The sequence below is a fragment of the Narcine bancroftii genome, chromosome 2 (assembly GCF_036971445.1).
Source record: "Narcine bancroftii isolate sNarBan1 chromosome 2, sNarBan1.hap1, whole genome shotgun sequence".
Taxonomy (NCBI): domain Eukaryota; kingdom Metazoa; phylum Chordata; class Chondrichthyes; order Torpediniformes; family Narcinidae; genus Narcine; species Narcine bancroftii.
This window is the reverse complement of record NC_091470.1, coordinates 302,255,709-302,282,651: the sequence shown is the minus strand read 5'-3', so window position 1 is coordinate 302,282,651 and position 26,943 is coordinate 302,255,709. Positions and strand designations below refer to the sequence as shown.

The following is a 26,943-nucleotide window of genomic DNA, read 5'->3' as shown; positions in this document are numbered from 1 at the left end:
TTCTGTGCATTAAATCTTGAGAATTTGAGAAATCTTTCCATTTTTGGAGAAGCTTCACTTGAATATCCTTCATCTCCCCTGAGACATTTCCCTATAGCTATTGCAATTTGGTTGACACTGACCTCATTAAATGTTTCCAGGCCTCGAGCTATTCAAAGTTACCACATTGAATTATTTGTATGTTTTGCATTTGGTTAGGTATTTCTGATTCCTGCCCAAGTTTATTTCCACACACAAATGGTGTAGGCTTATTGGACCCTGATGCAGACAGACAGACCTTCACCAATAATGATTATCTAAAATAATTGAAGTCTAAATTTCTATTGGGCTTGTGGAAACCAGATATCGAGTCTGGGATTCGTGAAGGTACCAATGACGAGCAGGACTCCCAATGGATCTCAGGCACTGTCATCTTCCTCATCACATCAGGGGTTCAGACCCATTGTTCAAGGAGGATGACTAGGATGCCTCGAACTTGAATTCAACGCTGGACCAAATGTGAGGCCTTATGATTATGTAGGTTATGTGAGCAGAGAAGACAGACAGCAACATCAGAGGAGGTGGCAGAATCCATGGACACTTGATGTCTCGACAGCGACTCGCTTTTACTTCTTTCTCATTTTGATAGTGGAGATGGCCCTATTGGCACCTCTTTACGAGCATATACAGGGCAAACATATTTTGTGTATTATAAATTGCCCCTAATATCAAGTGGCATAAATCAAATTCTGCAATCAGGTTTCCAAAAATATCTTGGCCTAAATATTTACAGTGCTTGCAAAGATATACAAGGACTCTCAACAAAATGCAAATTTTGCCAATTCTAGTCTTCTGCAGTTATTCAGTACCAATACAGACCTGACTAAAAATATTTGCTATTGACACACACCAGCAAATCAGAACTTTTCTTGGGCAATACAGTTGAACTAATTTATACATCTATATCTGAAGAGTTACTGCCTTCCAAGATAATGTTGATTGGGATTTTAAGTTATATGCTGGATGACAATACTGACATAATACAGTAAAATGCCTGTAATCCGGAATTCAACCAACCAGCAGCCTTAACCAACCAGCAAAAAACTTGTGGAATATAAATTGGTAAAAAATACAGAAGTTTAAAATTGGCATCCAGTTCACTAATCATGCAACACACAATCTCAGGCAACCGGAAAATTCACTTACCCAGCATCTACCAATCCCCATATGTCCCAAATACAGGGTGGGGGTGAGGAGGGGTTTAATGTATTTGGAATGAAAAAGAGAAGCAGAGAGTGCACACAATGCTATAGACGGACTTAACACAAAAATGCTGGAGAAACTCAGCATCTTTATGTAGCAAAGATACATAACCAACATTTCAGGCCTGAGCCCTACATTAAGGGTCACTGCACCTGCAGACTTTCCTGCTTAATGCTATAGTTGAAGCTTTTGTTCCATTTACCACAGAGGTACCGTCCCAAGACAACATTGCAATGAATGTTGTGGGTTAAAAATATAGTGACAACATTTGGTGAGATATTGTCCATGTGTGGATAAAAATAATTTTGATTCAACTTTCTGCAAAAGAGAATATTCTCAAAATTGGAAAGAAAATGCTTTGACCCAGCTTTGAAAGGAAAATTTTAAATGATATTAAATCTTAACTTTAATGACTGGGAATAAACTTACTATGGTTTAAAATCACATCAGCTTAATTCAGGGCAATACATTGGGAGAATACCAGTTAGTTGGCACTTCCTTATCTTTAGAATGGAATTAGACTTAATAAAGATTCATGTTGGAGAGAACCTGAAGAGGAAAGGGCGTTATCTGAATTACAAGATAATAATGCTAGTTCCATTATCCCTCTGTTCTCTCTTTTGCAATCTGCTCAGCCTGGTTAAGGAATTTTATACAAAATTCTCTCTTTAATAGCGTGGAGGAATTTCTCTCCACTGACATGATTGATAACAGTGTAAATCAACTTCCATTCTTATATCAAAGCAGAAGCAGGAGTTCAGCCATTCAGATCTTTGCATCTGCTCCATCTTTCAGTGAGATCACATAGAACCTTTTAGTCCAGTTCATGTTCCTGAACTAACTGCATAAATTATTATGCCCATAATTAGAAAAATATTAATTTCCATCTTAAATTAGTCAACTACTAAGTCTCAGGAGTTCTACTATATTCCAAATATTCAATACACTCTGGGTGAATAAATTTCATCTTGTTTCAGTTCTGAATGGCTAACCACTTACTTTGAGAGTGTAACCATTGGTTCTTGAAGTCCCAGCCAGGAGAAATATCACTTCACCTCTACCTTGTCAAGGACAGTACAAGTCTTTCATTTTATTGATATTATACCTCATTCTTTTATGTGCTAAGTAAAGGGTGCAGACCCTACCTGCTTAATCTCTTCTTTTTTTCATTTTTTTTAAATTTTTCATACTATGAACCATATTGACCAAAACATTTCCCTCTTGAATATACACAGTGTCATTTTCTCCTCTTTTCCCCCTTCCCTTCCCTCCAAATCCATTAAACATTCAACATATACAAAACAATAAACCCATTAAACAATGTCATCACCCAATGAAAATAAACAAGAAAATTGTGTCATCTACTTTTACACACTGGGTCAGTTCAATTTGTCTTCTTCTCATTCTATCAGTTTAGGGAGTGAAGGTCCACGGTAGGCCCTCTCTGTTGTGTTCCATGTACGGTTCCCAAATTTGTTCAAATAATGTGATTTTATTTTTTAAAATATATGTTATTTTTTCCAATGGAATACATTTATTCATTTCTATGTACAATTGCTGTACTCTCAAGCTCTCTTCTGATTTCCAAGTTGACATTATACATTTTTTTGCTACAGCTAAGGTGGTCATAATAAAACTTCTTTGTGCTTCATCCAGTTTGAAGCCTAATTCTTTACTTCTTATATTACTTAGAAGAAAGGTCTCTGGATTTTTTGGTATGTTATTTTTTGTGATTTTATTTAATACCTGATTTAGATCTTCCCAAAACGTTGTCACTTTCTTACATGCCCAAATTGCATGTACTGTTGTTCCCGTTTCCTTCTTACAACAAAAACATCTATCTGATAATGTTGGATCACATTTATTTAACTGCTGGGGCGTGATATATAGCCTGTGTAACCAATTATATTGTATCATGCATAACCTCGTGTTTATTATATTTCTCATAGTTCCGGAGTGTAGCTTTTCCTATATTTCATTTTTTATCTTAATGTTTAGATCTTGTTCCCACTTTTGTTTGGGTTTATAATTATCAGCCATTAATGAAGAAATTACAAGATGACTTAGAACATTGGAAAGATTTACCACTAACACTGATAGGAAGGGTAAATTGCATTAAAATGAATATCTTCCCAAGGTTACAATACCTATTTCAATCATTACCAATTCCCTTAACAGAGAAATTCTTCAATGAGCTAAAGAAAATAATAAGGAAATTCTTATGGAAATGGGGGAAACCGAGGATAGCGCTAGATAAATTAACAGAATGATTCAAACAAAGTGGTTTTCAGCTACCAAACTTTAAGAATTATTATAGAGCAGCACAATTAAGATCTCTATCAGATTTTTATCAAACAAGGGAAAAACCAGATTGGACCAGGATAGAGCTAGATAAAATAGGGGAAAAGGTACCAGAACATATACTTTATAAGTGGGATGAAAAACTGGAGCAATATAGAAGTTCACCAGTACTGCACCACCTGCTCAACATTTGGAAGAAGATTCACGTAGAAAGGAAAAAAACTAATTGCTATTCTAATTATTATTGACGCAAAATCAACTAATCCCTTTCACAATAGATAATCTTTCCTTTATAGAATGGGAGAGAAAAGGGATTAAAAGAATAGAAAATTGCTTTTTGGGAAATAATTTATTATCATTTGAACAAATGAAGTACAAATATGGAATAACTCACGGTACAATGTTTGCATACCACCAACTGTAAACCTACCTGAAGGACAAACTGGGAAGCAGACTGAGATTACCAGAAGGAAGCAGCTTTGAATATGTGATTACAGACACAATGATAATTAAAAGATTTATAACAAACATGTACATCAAGCTGCAAGAGAAAGAAAATTATGAAATAAGCTTAATCTCTTCTTAAGTACAGATTCCTCCATCACAAGAATCAAACTGGTGAACCACTATTGCATGTGTATCATTGATTTGGTAGAAACAAGATCTGTATACATCAATCCAGATTCAGCCCTGTAAGGCCCTATATAAGTGGTCTGTGGCATTTTTACTCATTAACAATCCACTTGCAATAAAGGCCAACATAGCTTTACACTTCCTGATTACTTATTGTACATTCACTTCAACTTTCAATGACACATGAACAAGTCCTCTGTATACCAGTAGTTTGCAATCTTCTCTCCTTACCATTAGTTTTCCACAAAAGTAACAAAACTTCAGATCTTTCCAATATATTTTCCATCTCTATCCGTTTATCTAGCTGTGAAGTCTCTTGCCTTCTCCTCATAAAGAACACTGCCACCCAGCTTTATAACATTGACACTGTTGGATATTTTACTTTTGATCTGCTCAACTAAAGCATTGAGTATCAGTTATACACAGTTGGAACATCAGAACCAATCTCCATTACATAACCAATCCTCCATCCACAACAGTTACACAGCAGTATCAATACCAATATTATTCCTTGTAATTTTGTTTCCTAGTCTCTTATATATGAATCACAATAACAAGTTTGTTCTCCTCTGATCTGCTGGTTAGATTCACAAAAAGCTCTAGATCCTCAAGTCCATTAAAAAAGATTTTCTTTCCATGGGATACAGTGAGAGCATCCTTGAATGCATGGTTTGCAGTATTTGGCTTCTAACATTCCTCTAATTTCCTGGGATATTTTCAGCCATGAAATATTTTGATTTCACCCTCATTCACTTTAGGATGGTACAACTGAAACTTGAGAAACAAAATCTCATATTTAGGGCAAATTCTACAACCTTTACGGCCAGTCGCATGATTCTGCTGGTACCATTTTCACCAATACCTTGCTCACTATTGCTCAATTCTTGTTTGACAGAAGCAGTTTTAATTTTTTTATTTAGTCTAATTCCCATTCCCCATTCATTTTTAAAATTTAAATTTGAACTTTTTTCTAAACGTAAGTTTATAAATTTAGACATATAGCACAGTAACAGGCCATTTCAGCCCACAAGTCAGTGCCGTCTAATTTACAGCCCATTAACCTACACCCCTGCCCTGTTTTGAATGGTGGGAGCAAACCAGAACCCCTGGGGAAAACCCACGCAGACAATCCTTACAGACAGCGTGGGATTCGAACCCCAGACCGGCCCGAGCACTGGGGCTGTAGCGGTGTTGCGCTAACTACTACGCCAACTGTGTCACCCTTTGCATCCTCATTCCTATCACCATGAATAAAGTAAATTGAGGTATAGATAAGGTTATCTATACCCCAACGTAGGGAAATCTAAAAATAGAAGGCAGAGATTTAAGGTGAGAGGCACCTTCTGCACAAATAGGATGGTGAATATAAGGAGCAAGCTACCAGAGGTAGAGGTAGTGGCAGGGACAATTATGACATTTAAAATACAATTTGATAGGTACATGGATAGGAAAGGTTTAGCGAGATATGGGCCAAATCAAAAAAGAATGGGACTAGCTTTGTCAGTTTGGACAAGTTGGGATGAAGGCTCTGTGTCTATGCTGAGGAACTCCAGGACTCTACTTAATCCCTTTTGGTTTCTATCCTATCAACAGCTCTTCTCCTTTTCCTTTATCACATTGATCAAAAACTTTAATATTACCTCTTTGCTTTCTCCAGATATTATCTGATGTGTTGGGTATTTCCAGCACATTTTATTTTAATTTCAGATAATTGCTACTTCTTTCTCACACTTTTTCAGCCATGAATCAGCATTTTAACCTGGCTGAAACCACATGGAGTTCTGGGGTGATTCTGTTAAAACCAGAGCTGAGCAGGGTGAAAAGCAGTTATTTATGACAGTGATATTACTCTTCATTGTTTTGCCGACGGAGTGGGAGGAAACATGATTTGGCCTGGCTCTCCTGGCTTGATTTTTTTTTGGCAATTAGACATTGCCAATCAATTTAATGTCAATCCCGCTGCTCTACAGAGAAGTTAATCTTGAATTTAGGTTTGCACTGCAGCTGGGCTGCTGTCAGGGACCAGGGTTTCCTTTGTTCAATACTGTTAGTTATTCATGCTGCCTTTGATCAAATGTTTAAAGCATAATAAACAATGGAGCAACAGATGACTGGGACACAACTAGCTGTTATGATGGAGCTTTCTTTCAACATGAAGAAAATAGTTGTCTTTTATCGTTGGCAACGTTAATACAAATTCTTTGTATTTCTGGGTGGAAGAAACATGAAATGCATTTTTCCTTAAATCAGTTATTCAGTACATATTAGCCAGCATATGTACTAAAATTAGTATGACGCAGAGAAGATTAGCATGCATCCTATTCAAGGATGACACGCAAATTCGTGAAGCATTCCATATAATTTTTATAAGGCCGACACGCTTAGCGTAGTGGTCAGCAAAACGCAGTTACACCATCAGCGACCAGGGTTCGAATTCCGCGCTGCCTTTAAGGAGTTTGTACGTTCTCCCTGTGGGTTCCGTTTCCTCCCACCATTCAAAATGTTCTGGGGGGTTATAGGTTAATTGGGTGTAATTGGGCACCATATACTCTTGGGCTAAAAGGGTCTGTTACCGTGCTGTATATCTAAAATCAAATTTTTAACAATTGTAAACTGATATGATCTTATGGTGATTCAGATCATTATTTAATTATCATTAAAATGACATACCCTTTGCATCAACTGCAAGAATTTCGCAAAATTAATTTTGTTTGAACTCTAATGGTTCATTTGATCTCCAATGATCATGCTCTTCATTGCTAGATGAATTGAATTTCATTGGAAGAATGGTCAAGCTTCATTGGTAGAAAAGTTAAATTTAAAAGCAGAGAGAATCTGCTGTAATTGTACAGGGTGCTGGCGAGGCCTCGTCGGTGTATTGTGTACAGTTGTGTTCTTACATTGCTACCGTCAGGAAAAAAGGTACAGGTGCCCAAAGACGAGCACCAAGAGGCTCAATGACAGCTGCTTTCCCTCTTCCATCATATTTCTGAATGGATAATGAACCACTTTCTCCTATTTTCTTGCACTATTTTTTGACGTAATTTACTGCAGTATTTGCACTCTAATGCTGATCCCGGTGGTCATATTGATGGGGAGGTATTATTTGCTGCTTCCAATATACATAATTTTGTTTTGTTCAAACTAGGAGCACAGCAGCACAAACAAATGTCTGATGCTAAACAGAGAAAGGGCTCAGCAGGAGGTCAGGCTGTAATGGAATTGCAGCTGACACACAGCTGAACCAGCACACCAGTTTAATTCTAACACTGCAATTACCTTTTAAAATGCAGAAAAGTTACATTTCACTCCTACCCATAATAGGATGCAGTGTTATGTTACTTTACACATATTTCTTCCCTCTCTACTAATACCTACTTTAATGCCATCCCTATTCCCACCCATGCTTTATTTGCTTTGCAAGTGATCACATATTATTCTTCTCCTTTCAACAATAGTATCCTTCCATTGATATGGATGGGAATAGTGATCACAGTTAGTCTGATCTTTTTTAAAAGTTGTGTTTTTCCTACTACCAAACAACCAATTGTACAAATCAAGGAAACTCTTTTGCTACTAATGCCTCCTCTCTGAAAAGTATTACATTTTTAACAATATTCAATCTGCTACTCCCCTCACTCTATTTCTAAATCTGGGCAAAGGAGTTCCCCTCAGAAGTCCAGATCCTGAGGCCTACCAACAATTCTTGCAGAATAATTAGAAATGTCAACATCTTCGTAATAAAATCCATCTCTGATGTTTCTCCATGATCCCTATGTTGTACTATTTTTCCTAAAGCTGATGCTCTATTAAAAATAATACATGACTGAGAGACTGAAAGCAATATAATCTTGAATCTGTCTGGTTTGTTTGTTAACAGACGTGTGTAGTCTGATAAACCTTGTCAAGCCTGAATTCACTTGAGTTCCTCACCTGGTTTATCACTCATTCTTATAAAGTACATCAATCATACAGAGCTGGAGACATGAACCTGCATTCCAGCATGATTTATATGCAGCAATAACTTTTACATTCAGCACACAAATCAATTTTGTGAGTGAATGACTTTTTAAATGAAAACAAATGCACAAAAGAAGCAGGCAGCTGAACTTAAAATATCATGCATTTCATTAATAGAGTGCAAAATCTATCGTCTGTTTACGGCTTACTCATCACATGCTTTTCACTTCGTAAATGAAGATTTAAACAATTTAAAAACAATTGAATAGAAATTGCTGCAGGATGAAATGGGTGTCAGGCTGGGTGGAGTGGGAGTGGTAATATTGGATAGTTGACTAATTCAATGCACAAAGAATTTAAAATATCTGAATTCTCTTCAAATTTGTGGTTTGAATTTGGGTTACAAAAATAAAATTAAAATAAAGTGGACTGGAGTTGAGTAATATTGCAGTTTGACACCAATACCACCATCAGCAAACTCCAAGATCTGGACTTCAATACGCCACTGTGTTATTGGATCCTGGATTTCCTCACTTCCATTACACAATCAGTGAGGAACATCTCCACAATCTCCATCAGTACTGGAGTACCCCAGGGCTGTATACTTAGCCCCCTGCTCTTCTCGCTTTAAACCTATGAAGATGCAGCTAACAAGATAAAGGAACAAAGTGGGCCATTCGGCCCATCGAATCTGCTCTGCAACTCTACCTTGAGCTGAACTGTTCTCACACATAGTTCCAAATTCCAGCCTTTTCCCCATATTCCTTGATACCCTGACTAATTAGATACCTATCAATCTCCTCCTAAACTTCCCCAATGATCGGGCCTCCACAGCTGTATGTGGCAATGTATTTCATAAATCCACACTCTCTGGCTAAAAGAAATTCTCCTCATCTGTTTTAAATGTGTACCCTCTACTTCTAAGACTGTTTCATCTTGTCTTGGACTCACCCACCAAGGCAAACAATTTATTCACATCTACTCTGTCCAATCCTTTCAGCACTCAAAATGTTTCGATGAGACCCACTCTCATTCTACTATACTCCAATGAATACAGTCCAAGAGCTGTTAAACATTTCTCATATGAGCCCTTGCATTCCAGAAATCATCCTAATAAATATTTTCTGAACTCTCTCCAAGATCAGAACATCCCTTTGAAGGGGCCCAAAACTGCACACAGTACTTCAGATGAGATCTCACCAGTGCCCTGTAGAGCCTCATCAACACCTCTTTACTGTTTGTTATACACTATTCCCTTGAAATGAATGCTAACATAGCTTTTGCTTTCTTTATTGTCGATCCAACCTGATGGTTAACCTTTAGGCTATTCTGCATGAGGATCCCCAAGCTCCTTTGCACTTCCAAATTTTGTATTTTCTCCCCATCCAAATAATAATCTGCCTGTTTATTTCCTCTTCCAAAATGTACAGCCATACATTTACCAGTATTGTATCTTATCTGGCATTTCTTTGCCCACTCTCCTAAGCTGTCCAAGACGCTCTGAAACCTTTCTGTTTTTTCAATACTTCCTGCTCCACCACCTAATGTGGTGAAATATGCAAACTTATCCACAAAATCATTCAATCCATATTCTAAATCATCAATATATATTGTAAAAAGAAGCGGCCCCAACACTAGTAACCGGCAACCAACCAGAACAGGATCCCTTTATTCCCATCCTTTGCTCCACTTTGCTATCATCCAATGCTCCACCCTATCTAATATCTTTCCGGTAATTCCACGGGCTCTCATCTTATTAAGCAGCCTTTTACGCAGCACCTTATCGAAGGCCTTTTGAAAATCCAAATACACATCGTCCACAGTCTCTCTCTTGTCCATCTTACTTGAAATTACCTCAGAAAATTCCAATAGGTTGGTCAGACAGGATCTTCCCTTCATTAAACCATGGTGGCTTGGGCCTATCATGTCATGTACCTTGAGATATTTCATAACCTCGTCCTTGAGGATTGACTCCAATATCTTTGCAACAATCGATGGCAGATTAATAGGCCTATAATTTCCTTTTTTTCTGCCTCCATTCTTTCTTAAACAATGGAAATATATTTGCAACCTGCTGATGCTCCAGACCAATGCCAGAGTCTATTCATTTCAGGAAAATCATTTCCAACGCCTCCATAATCTCCAAGGCCACCTCATTCAGAACCTGTGGGGGCACCTCATCCAGTCCAGGAGACTGATCTACCTTCAGTCCATTCAGCTTATTAAACACTACCTCTCTAGTAATTCTGACTAAATTCTATTCCCCGAGACCTTTGAATATCAGGTATATACCTATTATCTTCCTCAGTGAAGATTGACACAAAATACTCATTTAGTTCCTCTGCCATCTCTTTGTTAACCATTATAATTTCTCCAGCATCATTTAATTGGTGGAATCCTTAGTCTGATACTTCCTTCGACTGCATGGCCACTGATCTCTGGAAGAAATACAATAGCCTTAGACCAGATATAACATAGATTCTGCAAAATCACATTTGGGCCTTAATTAAATTATGCAAATTTGCAAAAATTAAGTTTTCATTCCTCTGAGATTTAACAGTTCAAATATGAGATGAGATCAATAGATTTTTGTCAGGAAAGTTATCAAGGATATTGTAACATTTGCAGGAATTAGGAACCCATCAGATATATACACCAAGGAAATCAGCATTAGCAAAAATGGAGGGAACATTTCTCTTTGTAACTTAATAGTTTGCTCATGTATTGAATTCTGAAAAACGGTGAAGGGTGCAGCTAAGTTTAAATGCTTGGAAAGTTGATTCTGTCATAAATCCTTTTTCATCTCAGAAGATCTTTCCTGGAACCAACACACCAATGGCATCATGAAGAAAGCCTCTACTTCCTCAGGAGTTTGCGGAGGAGCTAGTGGAGTTGTTCAAGTGAACCGGTATGGACTTGGAGGGCCGACATGGCCTGTTTCTGTGCTGTAAACGGTTATATGGTTATATGGTTATATGATCTCATTGATCGGTATCAATAAGAATGAGGCCATGAAGGACTCATGTTTCAATTTAACTTAATCCTGTTTTGATGATAAATATTCTTAAATTAGTTTTGATTCATCATAAATTATACATACATAGTTGTATTTAATTTTAATTATAGCATAATCAAATAAGACATTAGTACAGATCTTTTTTTTATAACGATGGAGAAACTACTAGTGTTAGTTAGCATTACAAATATGAATCTGAAAACAGCTTCTGGATATCCAAGTTCACATAAAAATTCCAAAGTTGCTGTCAGTGATCCAGAACTTCTCCAGAGACTACCCTGATCGGCAGCTTTCCACATTGCCATAAAAAAACAATCAGTGAATGGACAAAACAAAAAAAAATCATAAATTCAAAACTTATCCCACTATAAAACTCTCTATAGTTATGCTTTGTTGTAGAAAATATGTTTTTAATGGTAGACTAAACCATAATTATGCCATGTTGACAAATTTCCAGGTTTTAAAATAGAGATAGTATTTATATTCATAATTCCTTTAAACAAATATTTCAAATCGTAATGGATTTAGGAATATATTATTTAATGGTTATCAATAATTTATGGTACTTCAGTTCCCATTTTTTTTATTTGTAATGTTTGATTCTTCAAATCTGTGATGTGCTTAAAAAGAGCAGCTTAAAATTCTATATTTTCTTTGTGAGATTCCAGTGCAATTACTGCTCAGTCAGTTTAATGTTACCCCAGTTATTTGTTCCCTTTAACTGAGAAGTGACAGATGTCCAATGTCATCAAATGCAAGTCCACACAACAATTATCACCAGACTTCTGAATGCAGATATTTCCAGGGTTGGCCATCACTGCTTCAATGCTGACGACAAAAATTTAGATGCTAACCCTTGCATTTGTATGATCATTTTATGCCAATGGAGAAATTGTGATTATTTTGTGCTTGGTCGTCATCAACTGGAATGAACATCAATATTCTGAATTCAGTTTTAATTGAAAGAAAATGGTTCTGTCCCTTTACAACAGGATGAATTATTTTTTTTAGAACACTCATCAATTGTAATTCAAATTGTATTTAAATACAATAATTTAAACAAAAACTAAAAACTAACCTATTTGATTTTAACATCAAACAGGATTAACTTTCATCTCAGAACTTTTCTGGAAGCATTGATCCACCTCTACTAAATTTCCTCCCGATTCTCAGCATTCAAGTTTCCTTCTGCACCAACAAATGTCTTGAGAAATGTTGAACATAAAGGTTGCTACCCATGTGTCCATAACATTTCATTTGCTGCCGTAAAGCAGCAATATTGGACGGTATACAAGAATACGAAAAAAAATCTTGAATCCTTCTTGGTTTTACAAGGGACACAATGCACAGGTTTAATTACCATTGAGTCGAACCTAACACTCCCTCCTTTCATTGAATTATTTAAATATGAAACCTATTGATAACTGAAAAGAGTCTTAAATTCTCTGAAACAAGAACTGTGATTCAGTGGCATTATATTGAAATTCCTTTTAAATATACAAGAAAGTTAGTTACTAGATCCTTGAACAAAATTAAGAAAATGTTAAAATAAAATTTAAATTAAAAAAATAAGGATTAATTCATTGTAAAAGAGGTTCTAAAATAATAGGGTTATTAAATTGTTTAAAAGTTAGAAAAAAATCATGGTGCAAGTCTTGTATTTTAATGTAACCAGTGATGGGCTGGAATTCACCAAGCCCACTGAAAAACCCAATTACACAGAAGCCTGATCTGGATACTGAAAACTAACCAAGTTGACCATCTTCATTCAAAATGTATAGATGGACTCCAGTTATTGACTGGTCTAAATAGCAAATCCTAACCACCCACACTTGGACTACACTCCTTTCTATTGCAAATAGCTGATTAAAGCATTTGAACTATATTTTAAAAAAGGCATAACTATATATTTTTAATGTAACTAATTAAAACATTAAGATAAAGCAAAATAATGAAAATAAGTTAAATTCATTAAAAAAAACACAAGGTTGGTGAATTTATTAAAATAATAGAACATACTTCTTACAGCAGATACTGTTGCCAACATTATTAATTCTAAATGTGAGTGCACATGACTTGTTGGCTCATTACATCTGCAAAGCACATCTGGAATTGGAGTTGAAATCAGTGGTGGAGCAGAAAGTCAGATGCATTGGCATCTGCTCTAGAACTTGTCTTGGATACTGCATTTTAACACAAAAACTTAGGTATCAGACAAGCTAGACATCTGGGAGGAAATAACCAATGAATCACTACACAACTACTGACAAGTAGGTGGATGACCTGCATGAATAGAATTATATCCAAAACCCAATTTTGCAGCAAAGTGAATAAAAATGTGCCAGTATCATCTGTATTTAGGGTCCACTCACACAAAACTAATGTTGCACTCACAATTTTCTACTGTCAGTCATGTGCCTTGCCTTCATGTTTGATCCTTTTTAAAGGGACCATCATTACATTGTCTATGTATAGGAGCCCAAGTAAAGATATATCTTCAGTCTCCATAATTGGTTCAGAGAATATTTTGTGGGGTAACCCTTTCTCCTACTTGCAGGGTCAACCATATACACTCATCAACAGAATTCCTGCTATGGGTGTGCACTTTTGATAAATTGTTTCATATAAAATTCAAAGTTCTGATTTATTGTCAGACACCACATACAACCCTGAGATTCTTTTTCCTGTGGGCAAGGTACAATTATAATTAACTCAAGAAGATAAATACACATGTAAACTAATAGAGAAATGTAAACAAACTGACTGTGCAATAAAGAGAGAAAAATATCAATAAAGTTCAAAAGTAAGAATCCTGAAGTAAGTCTGTGATTAATTTTGTTGTTGAGGAGTCTAATGGTGGAAGGACATATTTTGCCATTTAGAAGCATTAAAATATCCCTAATTATTGGCTTGGGTTGGACTCTTATTTTGTGTTGAAATGCATTTCTACTGTGTGTGATGTTCTGCATGTCATGGGTTTTAAATCAGCACTTACTCGTGACTTTGGCAAAGAGACAACTTCAGGAAGATACACAATAAGTCCATTCCTCACCAACCCTATGATATCCCATCTCCCTCCTTCCCTATTTCAACTACAGAGCACAATCATACACCTCATTCCAACCCACTGTGGGATATTGTTTCCATGGATGGCCCAGTGACCACCACTACTGTTCCCTCCTCAACTAAGACCATTCCTCACTTCCTTCCTTACTGCAGGAGCCTCCACACCTGGATTTAGATACCTACTTCCCATCAGGACTACCTATTCTATTTCAATTGTGATCCCTCAATTAGGAACCCACCAGCTTCAAATCACCCTGCCACCTACTCTTGATTCATTAGGCTGGTCGCTCAAGAAGATGTGACGGTATCAAGCTGGCATCCTGCCCAAATGACTTCCAATCTGAAAATGCAATGTATCCACGTTGTCTCTTGCCACTCCAGAACATTTGGGGAGTCTATTCTTCTGGGTTTCTCAATTCACATCAATTCCACCATATGGTATGTTCCTTCAGCTGATAAACCAAGGGCTCGGTCCCATGGAAACCTCGTGATTCCATTAACTGTTTTCCCACTAATAGGATGAATTCTACAGTTCAAATGAGAAATTGACTGAGCTTACTATTTTAAGTTGACATCATGGGCATCAATCCAAGGGTTTAAGGGGATGATGGTGTTATGCACTAATAACAGATGGAGTATATTTTTCCAAAATGTTATATAACCTACAACATAACCACAGTAATTATGTTCATTTTCATATCTTTAATTAAGTGTTTTTCATGTTATGCAGCACTGAAATCAATAAAAGATGCAACTTAAGATGAATGTGTAGCAGAAATAGACAGTAAAGCTAATGAAGCTTACCACAGTTAAACTCCTCTGCTGTTACTGATACGACTGATCTGCCTTGTAATGTCCTCGGATATTCACAGGTTGCAGCAGCTTGTGTGTGGCTGCTTGTGGCATAGCTCTTGAGCAATTCTCCTAGCCACATTAGCTGACAATCACAAACCAGGCCATTGGAGTCCAAGCGGCTACAGGCAGGTAAAACCAAAGATGATATTAAGATATAACCATTTGTGCAGAAAAATGATTCTACAACAAAAGCAATTAGCACAAAGTGTCATCTCTTTTCCTTTTTTACCAATACTGTACAGAAAACTATGCTCTCGTGATGTTTTCAAGGGTTGCCGAATGGTAAAGAAAGCAAGTGATTGAAAGTGTGAAACATTTCAAGTTCCTGCAAATATGAGGGCTGTTCATTGAAAAAAAATTGGAACTGTCCTATTTGGATGTAGTAGAGAATCGGTGAAAGAGAGCAGCTGTGAGGGATGAAAATTCATCTGAATAAAGTCTCCTTTCTATAACCTCAAAGTGGATCAGTTGCACCATAGTTGACCTACACTATCCATTCGCCACATAAGTGCAAATGAAAATTACAGAAGTTCTATCCAGGTGTGTGTACCTTGGCATTGGACATCACTCTGCACTTATGAAAACCTCTATTCATCCATATGTCAGACCTATAGAGGAAAATTATGGCTTTTGCAGAGTATACAATTGTGAAGATCACCGGAGGACAGACCACACCTGGCTGGCTGTCAATCAGCTGACCTGAATAGACCTACCTCCACCCAGCTGGCTCTCAATCAATCGCCCAGGAAATAATCCTGAGCCGGCCCCTCCCGAGCCAGTCACTCGGGGGCCACCAATACAGCTACCACTGCAGCAGTGACTTTTAACTGAATAAAACCTGTTGTACAGTCTTTCTCGAGTTTTGTGTCTGCTTACTGCTGCAGCAGTGCTTACGACAATAAGTTGCTGAGTTTTTTGCTGAATGCTTTTATAATCAAAATGCTATTGCAGAGTATGCGTAACTGTCACACTACCCAGTATCATTTTTTAATCCCGTATTCTGTGTGGGAAATCAATTCTGTGTTCATAAATAGCTAACATTTAGTGGATTATTGATTAGCCTATTTTAGCTGGTGGAACAGCAAGCCTGTGAGGTGGTTTCTGTGAACACCAACTCATCGACTTAAATGGCCGATTTTTGTGCTATAAATATTATATTATTAAAATTCATGCATTATCTTCAAAATCATCTGATAAATTATGGTTGATTTCTTTGAGATATATCAGCCTGACATTGTGAAGAAAATAAAGGTGAGGATAATGGCGCTGTAGTCCCAAAATTGTATAGTATCTTTAGCTGAGGTGAAGTTTCCAAATGTGTGAATTACTTCATTTTGAAACCGTCTTTCAACATCTAGTTTACCCTTAATGTCAATTGAACTTCATTGTATCTGCATGGTAAATGCAAAATATAGCTCGAGGATATAGTTGGGAACAGTAATTGCCAGTAGTAACATAGACATCCATTCAACCTGTGCATCCAGGCATATGTCACATGCAATTAAACATCAGAATGCATATCTGGGTGAATCCTATTCCTTTTTTTCCACAAATATCAGCTCTCAATTTCAGCAAAAATAGGATGGAGCAGCAAGAAATGAATAACATAGGAAGAAATTTCCTGCTGCATCATGACATGTCCCACTTTAATGTACCAGTGGATCTGAGAATAGGAACATATATTCATATATTTATTAAATTAACTATTAAAATTTTACATTAACATCAGAATATATGATACCAAAAAAATCAGATATTGAGAAAGCACAGGAAAATTGACCAGTTGATGTAGAACTACAAATTCAAGCTGTGGCACTTACAGTCTTTTCAGTGAAGTAAGATGAGAGAAGGTTCCAGCAGGAATTCTTGATATTTTATTATTATGCAAAAATCTGAGAAATGAACAAAACAATTTAATTATAAATGAAAACAAATCATGTCTACAATTATTTTCATTTTAAAATTAATTATACTTGACAAAATATACATTGATAATATCTACATGACAATTTTTTCCAGTGTTAAAATCTCATAAACATTCATTCTCAAATTAAAATTGCCCACAGTAAAGGAGCCTTATAAATGTTAGTTTATGTTCTCTGAGAATTTTCTGGTAACGTTAGTCCAGACGATCAAAACCTAAAAGATCAATTTTGAGGTTTCTGTACAAATTGCCAAAGTTGCTGTCAATTAAACCCAATTATTTTTATGGAATCCACCCCAATGGTGGAGACCTTCTTATGGAGTTCAGTGTCTATTAGTTCTCCACCAGTAATGCCATGGAATGTACATGAAATTCTCTGTAGGATTTGTTCCTTTATTGATTTCAACAGAGAAAAATGAATGCAAAGTTCAAGGTGAGTTGTAACCTACTTCGATTTTTTAAAATCAATTTAATGTGTTAAATGTTTGAGTATTCTAGTTTGTGATTTTTTTTGCCTTTAAATGTAAAATTAGATGGTTTTATTGGTTTTCAGAGTTTAATAGGTATTGAATGTTTCAAAGAAACATTTAGAGGTTTGGAAGATTCAACAGTTGGCTAAACCATGGGACAAGTCATTAATTTTTATAGATTTTTTGGGGGCTCAGATTTGTGTGTTCACATGCCACTTCCAAACTATATCAGGATTCACTGCATCGTGGAGGGCTCTGTCAACATACCCACAAAACATAATTGTGAGAGATGAGCTTCAGCTCTGAATTGAATGCAATTTCTGTGCTACCAATTCCTCTTGATGACCTTGAAAACACATTTTAATATGATGCTAAAATAAGAACACAATACTGGAGAAGCTCAACAGGTCAAACAGTGTACATTATATAGAAAAGATAAAGATACATAACCAATGTTTCAAGCTTGAGCCCTCAATGAAGGGCTCAAGCCTGAAACATTAGTTATATACCATTATCTTTGCAAAATAAAGTGCACTGTTTGACCTGCTGAGTTTCTCTGGCATTGTGTTTTTGCTTCAACCATGGTGTCTGCAGACTTTTGATTTTTACTTAATATGATGCTTGTGTTTCCATCAATTTGGTCTTCATTTTCTCTTATGTACATCTAACATATATTGCCGACTCTTCTGGAAACATTACTTGATTGATGAAAGTCATGACTTAAAAATCTACTTCAAGTCCCATTCTATTTTTTGTGCACATAATCTTTTATGCATGCTACATTGTATATTTTGAGTGATATATTATGAAGTACCTATTGATCTATTCTGGGAACTATTAAAATCCTAGGATATTAGCAAAGAAAAATAGAAATGTGCACATTTGTTCTTATTCTCCCAAAGGAATAGCTTCAATAAGCAAGTAGGAATGGAACAACTTTTAAGTGAGGCCTGTTTCTATGCATAAAATGGTTTCCTAATTTGTTTGCTTTACAGCATTGATGTAATATCAAATCCATTTAATATATGTAAAGTACTTTAAATCATTCTAAGACATTTAATAGGGTATTGAATAAATGCAATGTGCATCTGATCTGGCAAACCAATATTTCAGCTGTGATCTTTTGATTACTATATTTCCTGCTCGAATAGCACACTGTTTGCAAGCTGATATATAACTGTTAGTGCAATTTCAGGAATGTAATGTACAATCGGATCTAAAAGACCAATGGAGAATTATCTCAGATTGCCAGATTAAATTCAATAATCATTGACTTTAGTGCTATATTAATTGTTATCTTATTGTGTTTTTGTTGACATAATAACTAATCTATAATCATTAGTTTATTTACAAGAATTTGCTTTATATCAGTCTAATAAGGGAAATTTTTGCACTAAGTGCACATATATATCTTTTAATCTAGTATTGGAATAGAAGAAACATTCATTCCAGAGATAGCTTGTTACAAACCTTGCCAGTAATAGAAGTTTTCAGTATGTTATTTGGTACAACAAAGCAATAAGATTGTATCTGACTACAGTAAGTTCAATTCTTCTGTACTATTTAGTATATTCATATGAATAAAATGAAAAAAAACTTTATTTAAATACCAACTTCCTTGTAGCTCATTATTTTTGAAAGAGTCGAAAGTGTAATGAGTGATTGGCAGATAAAACAAAATCTAGCCTATGCATTCCATATAACAATAACAATCATTAAAATGTTGATAGAACAAATTAAATTTGTGAGGAGATTAACATGATATCTTGTGAGAATAACAAAATTTGTATTTTAGCTGAGCTAATCAGGGTTAGATTGCAGACTTGAGTCTATTGAAACTTTAAAACTCAAACCGAAGGCAAGATAAATATGAAAAAAAAGTACTTTTTTAAAAAATGTACGCGAGTTGCTGGGTATAATCAGCAAATCAGAGGACATTAACAGAGAAGTTAAAACTGTTGGATGTGTTTGCATGGACCTGTGTAAATCTATATAGTTATCCTGTCTGAGTATTGAATCAATACACATACTGAAGCCTATCCTAATCTGTTCTGGTATAATTATTAATAAGATATTGTATCACTAACTTTTGGACTAACATTTAAATAGATTTATTTGAAATTTGGTGCTAATAATTCAGGAAACCATGTGAAATTATCATTTATCTTAAAAATAGGCATTTTACATTAATGTGTCCCTCAGGAATGGGCTAGTTAAGCCTAAATCAAACAGCCATTTAGAATTACTATGCAGTTGATTGACTCATGCAATTTTTTAATCCTCAAGTTATTCCATTTGTAAACTCTGTTTAGGCAGTTACAAGGAAAAACCAATTCAATGCTCACTTTATATAAATTTAAAATTGCAAAATGAATGCCAACAGAAGTAAAATTACCAATTAATTTAACAGAATGACAAAATAAATCTTGTTTAATTTTTTGCAGTGTCTTCCTGGATCTATCAAAAACTTCATCTAATTTGTCACTGTTCTTTTCTCATCAGTAATCAAATGATTTGTGTGTCACAACTGACATTTGTAGTTATGAAACAATAGCAGCAAGACATCTCTTTCAGGATCTTTGTCCATCTGTTGTAATTGGATGAAAAAGATTGAAAATTGGAATGGTCAATGTTGTCTGGAACTCCTACTGCAGTTAAACAGCAAGTTGACATTAATTTTAATTTTTATTCATTTAGAAAGTTCCCTATTGGAAACAAATGAAGACCGGATAGATCCTGCAGATTCACCTTGAATGTTACATTCAGGAAAATAAATCTCTGGAAATCATGGAGTTCCATGCCCAAAATGGCAGCACCCTGGCTTGGCAGCACACCACGAGGGTTGTGGATTCTGGGGGATCAGTGGGCTGATGTAGGATATGAGAGTGGAGAACAATACCTCTTCCCTGGACAAACACTGGTGAGAAGAAGCCTGAGAGATGACCTACAGGGAAGTAACCATGACAGCAATCTCACACAGTGAGGGGCTCAGCTACTGAAGGACCCATAAAAGATCTGGTTTGCTGGTGACCAGGTATCGAGACCACGATTCCAGGGGGTGCTGATGAGAAGGGCTCCCGAAGGGGCCTCAAGTGCTGAAAGCATCCTGATCACATTGGAGGCTCAGAATTGGGAGCTTGGGTTTGCCAATAAATCAGATAGGAAGCTGTGTGGCTGCATGGATACTTGATGTCTCTGAAGGGACTCTCTTTTGCTTCTCTTTCTCTTATTGCTGGGGGTGCCGGGCATTATTGTGTGTCTTTATGGCAGGCAAAAGCTGACAAATTTTCTGCATTATTATACTTTATGTATTTGTAATGACAATAAGGAAGCTTAAATCTTGGGGTGCAGAATAGAATGCTGGGCAAAACACTGGAAATTCTTCACATCATGACTTAATTTTATTCTTGGAAGATATTCTATTTACTGAAGGTCTTTACATTATGATAAGTATTTAGAGAAAAAAAATCATATGTGTGCACCTCCAAGAAGTTTATTTTCTGCAGTACTATTACTGTGAACCTTTAGTACTTTTACAAGAGTGTAAATATCTCCATTATAATTCAAATATTGTCAACATATACAATCCTTACTAAGTTGGCCAGCCAATTATTCACTGTATTTTATGCATTTCTGAGATTCTTATAGATTACATTGATATTCCTTGAGGGTGAACCCAAAAAGCTTTAGGTTTCAGAGATATTTGTATAAGAAACAGCAGAAAAAATGCAAAATGTCCTCACTATGTGTATACTTTGAAGTTGCATTTATGTATTTACACTACTGATTGTGCAAACCACAGATTATTTATTTAATTAATTCTAAACTAATCTTACAAATTGGAAAAATGGTCAACCATTTGCTTATGCAATCAGTAAGTTGATTATGCAAGAACTTCACAGGAAATTATTTATTTTTCTAATGTCATCTTAAAAAGAATCCTCCTCATCAGAGAATGAAGAACTAATTTCATTAATCATTGAATATATAATTTTGCTATTTAAATACCTAGGGACGCAACCAACATCTATAGTGTACAATTCTAGTTCACTGTGAATGTAGCTGCTATTTAAATTGAATAGTAAATGCATCTCGTTTTATATTCAGGTTATTCACATGACCTTTGTGCTGTAGAAAAACAAATTTTATGTTATCTAAATGTATTTTTCTTGAAGAGAAACCAAAATCATGACCGTGTACCCTGTTAATGAGAATAAACTATTTTACAACAATATACATATTTATAGGAATTTGATCTGAAATAGAAATGTCATGTCACTCATTCCAATACTCAATACAGCATATCTGGAAATTGAATGTCATAATATACTATAGAAAATCATTTGAGAAGAATCTAACAGATTGCTGCCTCATGAGACTGCTTCAAGCTCTCAAACTGCACTAAACTAACATTTTACTTTATGTTTAAATCCATCATGGGAGTTCATTTTCAAGCAACAAAGGATCATGGATCATTTTAACGTGTGATGATGAATATTCATCAGGTTCCATTAATTGTCTTTTATTTATTTATATGTACTATAAAGTGCATCCTTCTTTCTATCAAAGAACCACTTATTCACACTAGTTAAAATTAGTTCTATTTAAATATTCATTTTTAATGTTATGTTGTTTGCAAGTCATGGATACTCTTTAGCTGTGCTAAATTTAAGTGTTGCTGATAGGAAAAAAAGGTTGATTAATTGAATACACAAGACTAGAAAGTCCTTCAGTCTTTAACTGCAGCTATAATCTATTTACTCTCTCTTGGCTATTGATGCCAAATCCCATACCAGAAAGTGTTGCACACATAGGGGTGGCATGGATAGCATAGCGGTTAATGCATTACTGTTACAGTGCTACCAACTGGGGTTCGAATCCCGCAGTGTCTGTAAGTAGTTTGTAGGTTCTCCCCATGTCTGTGTGGGTTTCCTCTGGGTGCTCTAGATTCCTCCCACCATTCAATGATGTTCCAGTGGTGTAGGTCAATTGGGTGTATTTGACCGACACAGGCTCATGGGCTGAAAAGGTCCATTACTATACTGTATATCTAAATTAAAAAAAATATATCCATTTGCAAAATCACTGTGGTGAAAGACAATTGATACCCATTTTTTTAGACATTAGCTGGCTATGGATCCACTATTAGATGGTTCTATGAATGATACACAGGGAAGTGATGCACATAGAGCAGGAGATTCTATTTCAGCACTGCTCTTCTGGGATTTTTATGTAGCATTGCCCATTTATTGACATTTTAAAATCCAGTACTTTAAGGGTTAAGTGTTTGGAACAATGTTAATTTTCAACCCAAGAGCCAAAAGCAGTTAGTCTGGTCAGTTAGTTCAATGACTCAAGCACACAGAGCAGATTAACAGCAGTACTTACAATCTTTCTAGTTTGGGAAGATCACTAAACGTTTCAGGCTCTAGTATCTCTATATGGTTGAAGTGAATATATCTGTTGAAAAAAAAATTAGGAATTTGTATTCATGGTTGTGGTCTTACAATGCAAAACAAACCCAAGCTATTGTAAAATGGAGATTTATCTTATTCCTGGATTTTCTATGTAAATAACATTGTCATGGAGAAGCCAAGCAAGTACTGATTCCTTTGGGTGTAGAGCTTTTATATTGAGATTCCTTCTGCACCAGATGAAAATCCAAACCAGTGGGTGCAACTTCTCAGAAGCAATGCAAACAAATGACTAATAATAATGACTAACTATACCTTTGTTCTGTTTGCTAATTGAACAACCTTTTTTTATTGCATGTGAATTGGTATTTTCTGGATCTCTAAAGTAGTTTTAATCATTTTGCACGTTCAATGTCGTTGAAGCATCATTGATTATCACAACTGTCGCACCCAATCCATGATTGGTTACAAAACCGCCAATAGCCTCCAACTTAATTTTCAGAACACAAAATAATCATTGGAATAAAAATGCACAGACACTGTGAACAGAGGCAGAGACAAAGCACGTGGGAAAAGAAAATCTAAGAAAGCTTCATTTAACTCAAATCTGGTGCAATAATTAATTCTTGACTAAAATGCTTCATCAGCTTAAATTGCTGAAGGAAGCAAGTTCTGTACTTTTCCTTTCCGTCGAATCAATATTTAAAAATAAATGTTTCACTGCTGTAAATTCACTCACAGCCAGCCCACAAAGTAATTCCAATTATTGTGCACATTGCCAACAAGATTTTATTAAATATGCCCAATTCTGCCTCATACACTATGAAGGAGACTCTATTATGTTCGCATAGTCATCTGGCAATAATGAGAAATAGAACAATCATCCCTCAATAATCAAAATGGCCAAATTTACAAATATGACAACTTGAAAAGTTTCATTAATGCTTGAAAACATATACCATTTGCTCAATTAAAAATGAGCTAAACAAACTGTGGAGTCATTTCAGTCAAACCCTTTGTACGGAGTTGATTGTTCTCAGCAGATACATTGTAAAATGCCCCTGGGATTATCAGTCACATTTCCACTTTGGTTTCTGGTGTTGGAAAGATGGTGTTGCGTAAGCACCAGATCATACTCAATTATGATTCTGTGCATAATTCAAAGGAGTGCTAATACCATCTTGTTTCACACAGCACTGTAGACACATAATTGAGACCATTGTTTCAGGACTAATAATTATCTTCTGGCAGCAAAAGCAACAAAACTAATGACATACCAGCAATAATCAGCGTGATTTTGATTTTAAAAAGCAGCTGTGCTCTATAATAGGTGGTTAATTTCAGTTGAATATCCACAAAAATATTATAGGTGCTTTGGAACATTGCATCAATTAAATTTGATTAAAAGTTATATTTAGAAAAATATATTAATTTCATCAAATGAGACTTTTCCTGCCATGATTACATCTGTTTTTAGAAAAAACTATGTTCAACACACAAATGAAAGCTTTAGTTTTAATTTGGACATACAGCATAGTAACAGGCCATTTGGCCCACTACATGCCACCCAATTAACACTCCATTAACCTACACCCCCAGTATGTTTAGAATGGTGGGAGGAAACTGGAGCCCCTGGAGAAAACCCACGCAGACACGGGGAGAACTTATCGACCCCTTTCAGGGAGTTTGGGACTCGAACCCCAGCCTGGTCCCGATCGCTTGGCACTGTAAAGGCATGGCGCTAACTGCTGCACAAACCATGCCGTCCATTAAAATAATAATCAGATACTTCTAGATTTTATTTGTATTTTGACTGTATGTTTTTTTTGCTGGAAGAGTTCAGGTTTTTCTTCCATTCAGGCTGCAGAACATTAAATGCATGAAAATAATTCTAACTCTGCCAAGGACACTATTATTTGAGACACCCTTCCAGACTCAATCATCTAATTTTTGAAGATATAGTTGTGATACTACAGACCTATCACCAATGCATATAGTTACAGTATCTAGAGTGTAATGACTGTGCTTACAACGATTGGCTGAGAGCTTAGCCATGCCTACTGTCTGGGCCTTAAAGGGTTGTGTCCCTAGCCAGGTCGGATCATTCTGGACCAGTCGGCCACCTGTGAAGAGCTCCTGTCTTTTGCTAATAAAAGCCTTGGTTTGGATCAACAAGTCTTTGGTTCTTTCGACGAGCTCTACAATAGTAAAGCCCCTGGTATCCGGAATTCAAAAAAGCTGCCTCAAACAACTGCAAAAAAATTCAAGGGAAAAATTTTAAAAATTAATATAAATAAGAATAAAATGATTGATAAAAATATGCATGTTTAAATAGTAAAATTAAATGCTCCCTAAAGTAACACTTAAACCTTGGGTAAAGATAGAAGCAAATGTTCAGCCAGCGGAGTGCCTTGGTCATGCTTTGCTCGTAGCAGCTGTTTGAATAAAGTTGTGTTTCAATAAAATGGTTTCACTAAGGATGATGAGGACGTTGATGCCACTCACTATCGGTGTGGCTCTCTTAAAGTGTCTCCTTAGCCCTGCTTAGTAAGAGTCGGAGGGATTATCTGTAAACTTGGGGAAGGGAGGGTTAATTATCAATAAAAGTATTGTTTATATTTTGGGCAACTCCATGGACAGAGAGGAACCCGTAGATGTAGCGAAGGTTCAAAGAATATGACTGAAAATAAAGTAAAATGCTTTAAGGTTTATATATTAATGAAAGTGAAGTTTATTCAGTGTAAGTATAGAACAGTATTTTTGTCTTTTAGACTATTTATTCTTTATTTTCCTTACAACAACTCAACACGAAAAAAAAGGAAAAAAAAAGAAAAGAAAGAAAAAGAAAGAAAAAAACCCAAAAGAAAAAAAACGTCCTCTTATTCCCTCTTAAAACTACAATCAAAAACAAATTTAAAAAAAGAGAAAAAAAATTATTAAAAAAAAAGTAATAAAAAAAAACTTCACTCCTTAACCCAAAAATTAAGAAATAAAAAAACAGGCAGGAGGTTACTACTACCCCCTCCTGTTTAAACCACACAATGCAGTAACCCCCACAAAATACTGGGTGTGAGATAACTCACACGTAGCTGATGACTTCTGGAAAATAGTGCCCACCCAGTTCCCTCTCCCAACTCCCATTTCATATTAAACTATCATCAATAATTAAGATCTTCCAAAAAAAAATGTATTTTTTTAAAATCAATTTTATCACTTCGACCACCATTGTTTCCATTTCTTCTTGGAATCTGATTCCCATCTTGTATCTCCACTCTCTTTGGAGACCGAGGAGGATACTATTTATTCTTAATACATATTATTAGTTAGGCATTGTTAGAATAAGTCACAAGAGACTGGAAAATTCATTTATCCAGCATTAACCAATCCCATTGGTGCCAGATACCCGGGGTTTTATTTTCTTCTCTCATCTTATTGGTGCTAACCTGATGATTTATTAGGACTTGACCTTTGATGATCGCAGAGGCAAGGGAATCCAAGGATTGGAGTTGGGTTCATGATTGTAGGGGTAATGATTAAAATGGCACACGACTAACAATACATGAAGAAAACAAAATTATTGTCTGCTGTCTCATTACATCATCTCCCTCACATAAAGTCTCTTGGTGTTTAGCATGATGTGTTTCTCCTGTCAGTTTGTCATGCAACTCGTTGATGTTATCTCAGGTGGGACAGGAGTTGAGTGATGATGCAGAGAGGTGGGTAGTAGACTAGGTGGTGCACTTTCTAAGATCAGGTGGTCACCATTCTAATGATGAGATATGAAATTCTCTTTGTACTGAATGCTTCCTGTCAGTTGGTCACAAGGCCAGGGATTTGCTCTCTCTCTCTATATCTAATATGATACAAGAACATCTTGAAACATTTCAAGGTTCAAGACTCCTTTCATTACCATGTAATAAAACATAAAAATGCAAAATATATGGTATAATTTAACTTTTGTCTGCCATAAGGAAGACAAAGCATCACCATGAGCATTATTCAGCACTTCTAACTGAGAAAGTGAAGCAATAAAAAAGTCCCTTCAGAGATTCTGAGTGTCCG

The 26,943-nt window shown here is 35.9% G+C and overlaps 1 protein-coding gene, 1 long non-coding RNA gene and 1 other non-coding gene across 3 annotated transcripts in view; 2 read left to right on the top strand and 1 right to left on the bottom strand.

Moving 5' to 3' along the window:
* Nucleotides 1-26,943, bottom strand: part of LOC138755486 (peroxidasin homolog) — a 545,492-nt gene that overhangs the window by 218,633 nt on the left and 299,916 nt on the right. Inside the window, exons 5-7 of the mRNA XM_069921525.1 lie at nucleotides 22,856-22,927; nucleotides 16,894-16,965; nucleotides 15,023-15,192 (exon numbers count right to left, since the gene is read on the bottom strand). Coding sequence (XP_069777626.1) covers nucleotides 15,023-15,192; nucleotides 16,894-16,965; nucleotides 22,856-22,927 — 314 coding nt within the window. The remainder of the gene's footprint in view (nucleotides 1-15,022; nucleotides 15,193-16,893; nucleotides 16,966-22,855; nucleotides 22,928-26,943) is intronic.
* Nucleotides 6,438-6,539, top strand: LOC138755992 (U6 spliceosomal RNA). The gene has a single exon (XR_011352681.1). It is a non-coding gene; the product is annotated as a U6 spliceosomal RNA (small nuclear RNA).
* LOC138755488 (uncharacterized) lies at nucleotides 10,961-15,886 on the top strand. The gene is made up of 3 exons (XR_011352326.1): nucleotides 10,961-11,044; nucleotides 14,949-15,202; nucleotides 15,316-15,886. It is a non-coding gene; the product is annotated as an uncharacterized lncRNA (long non-coding RNA).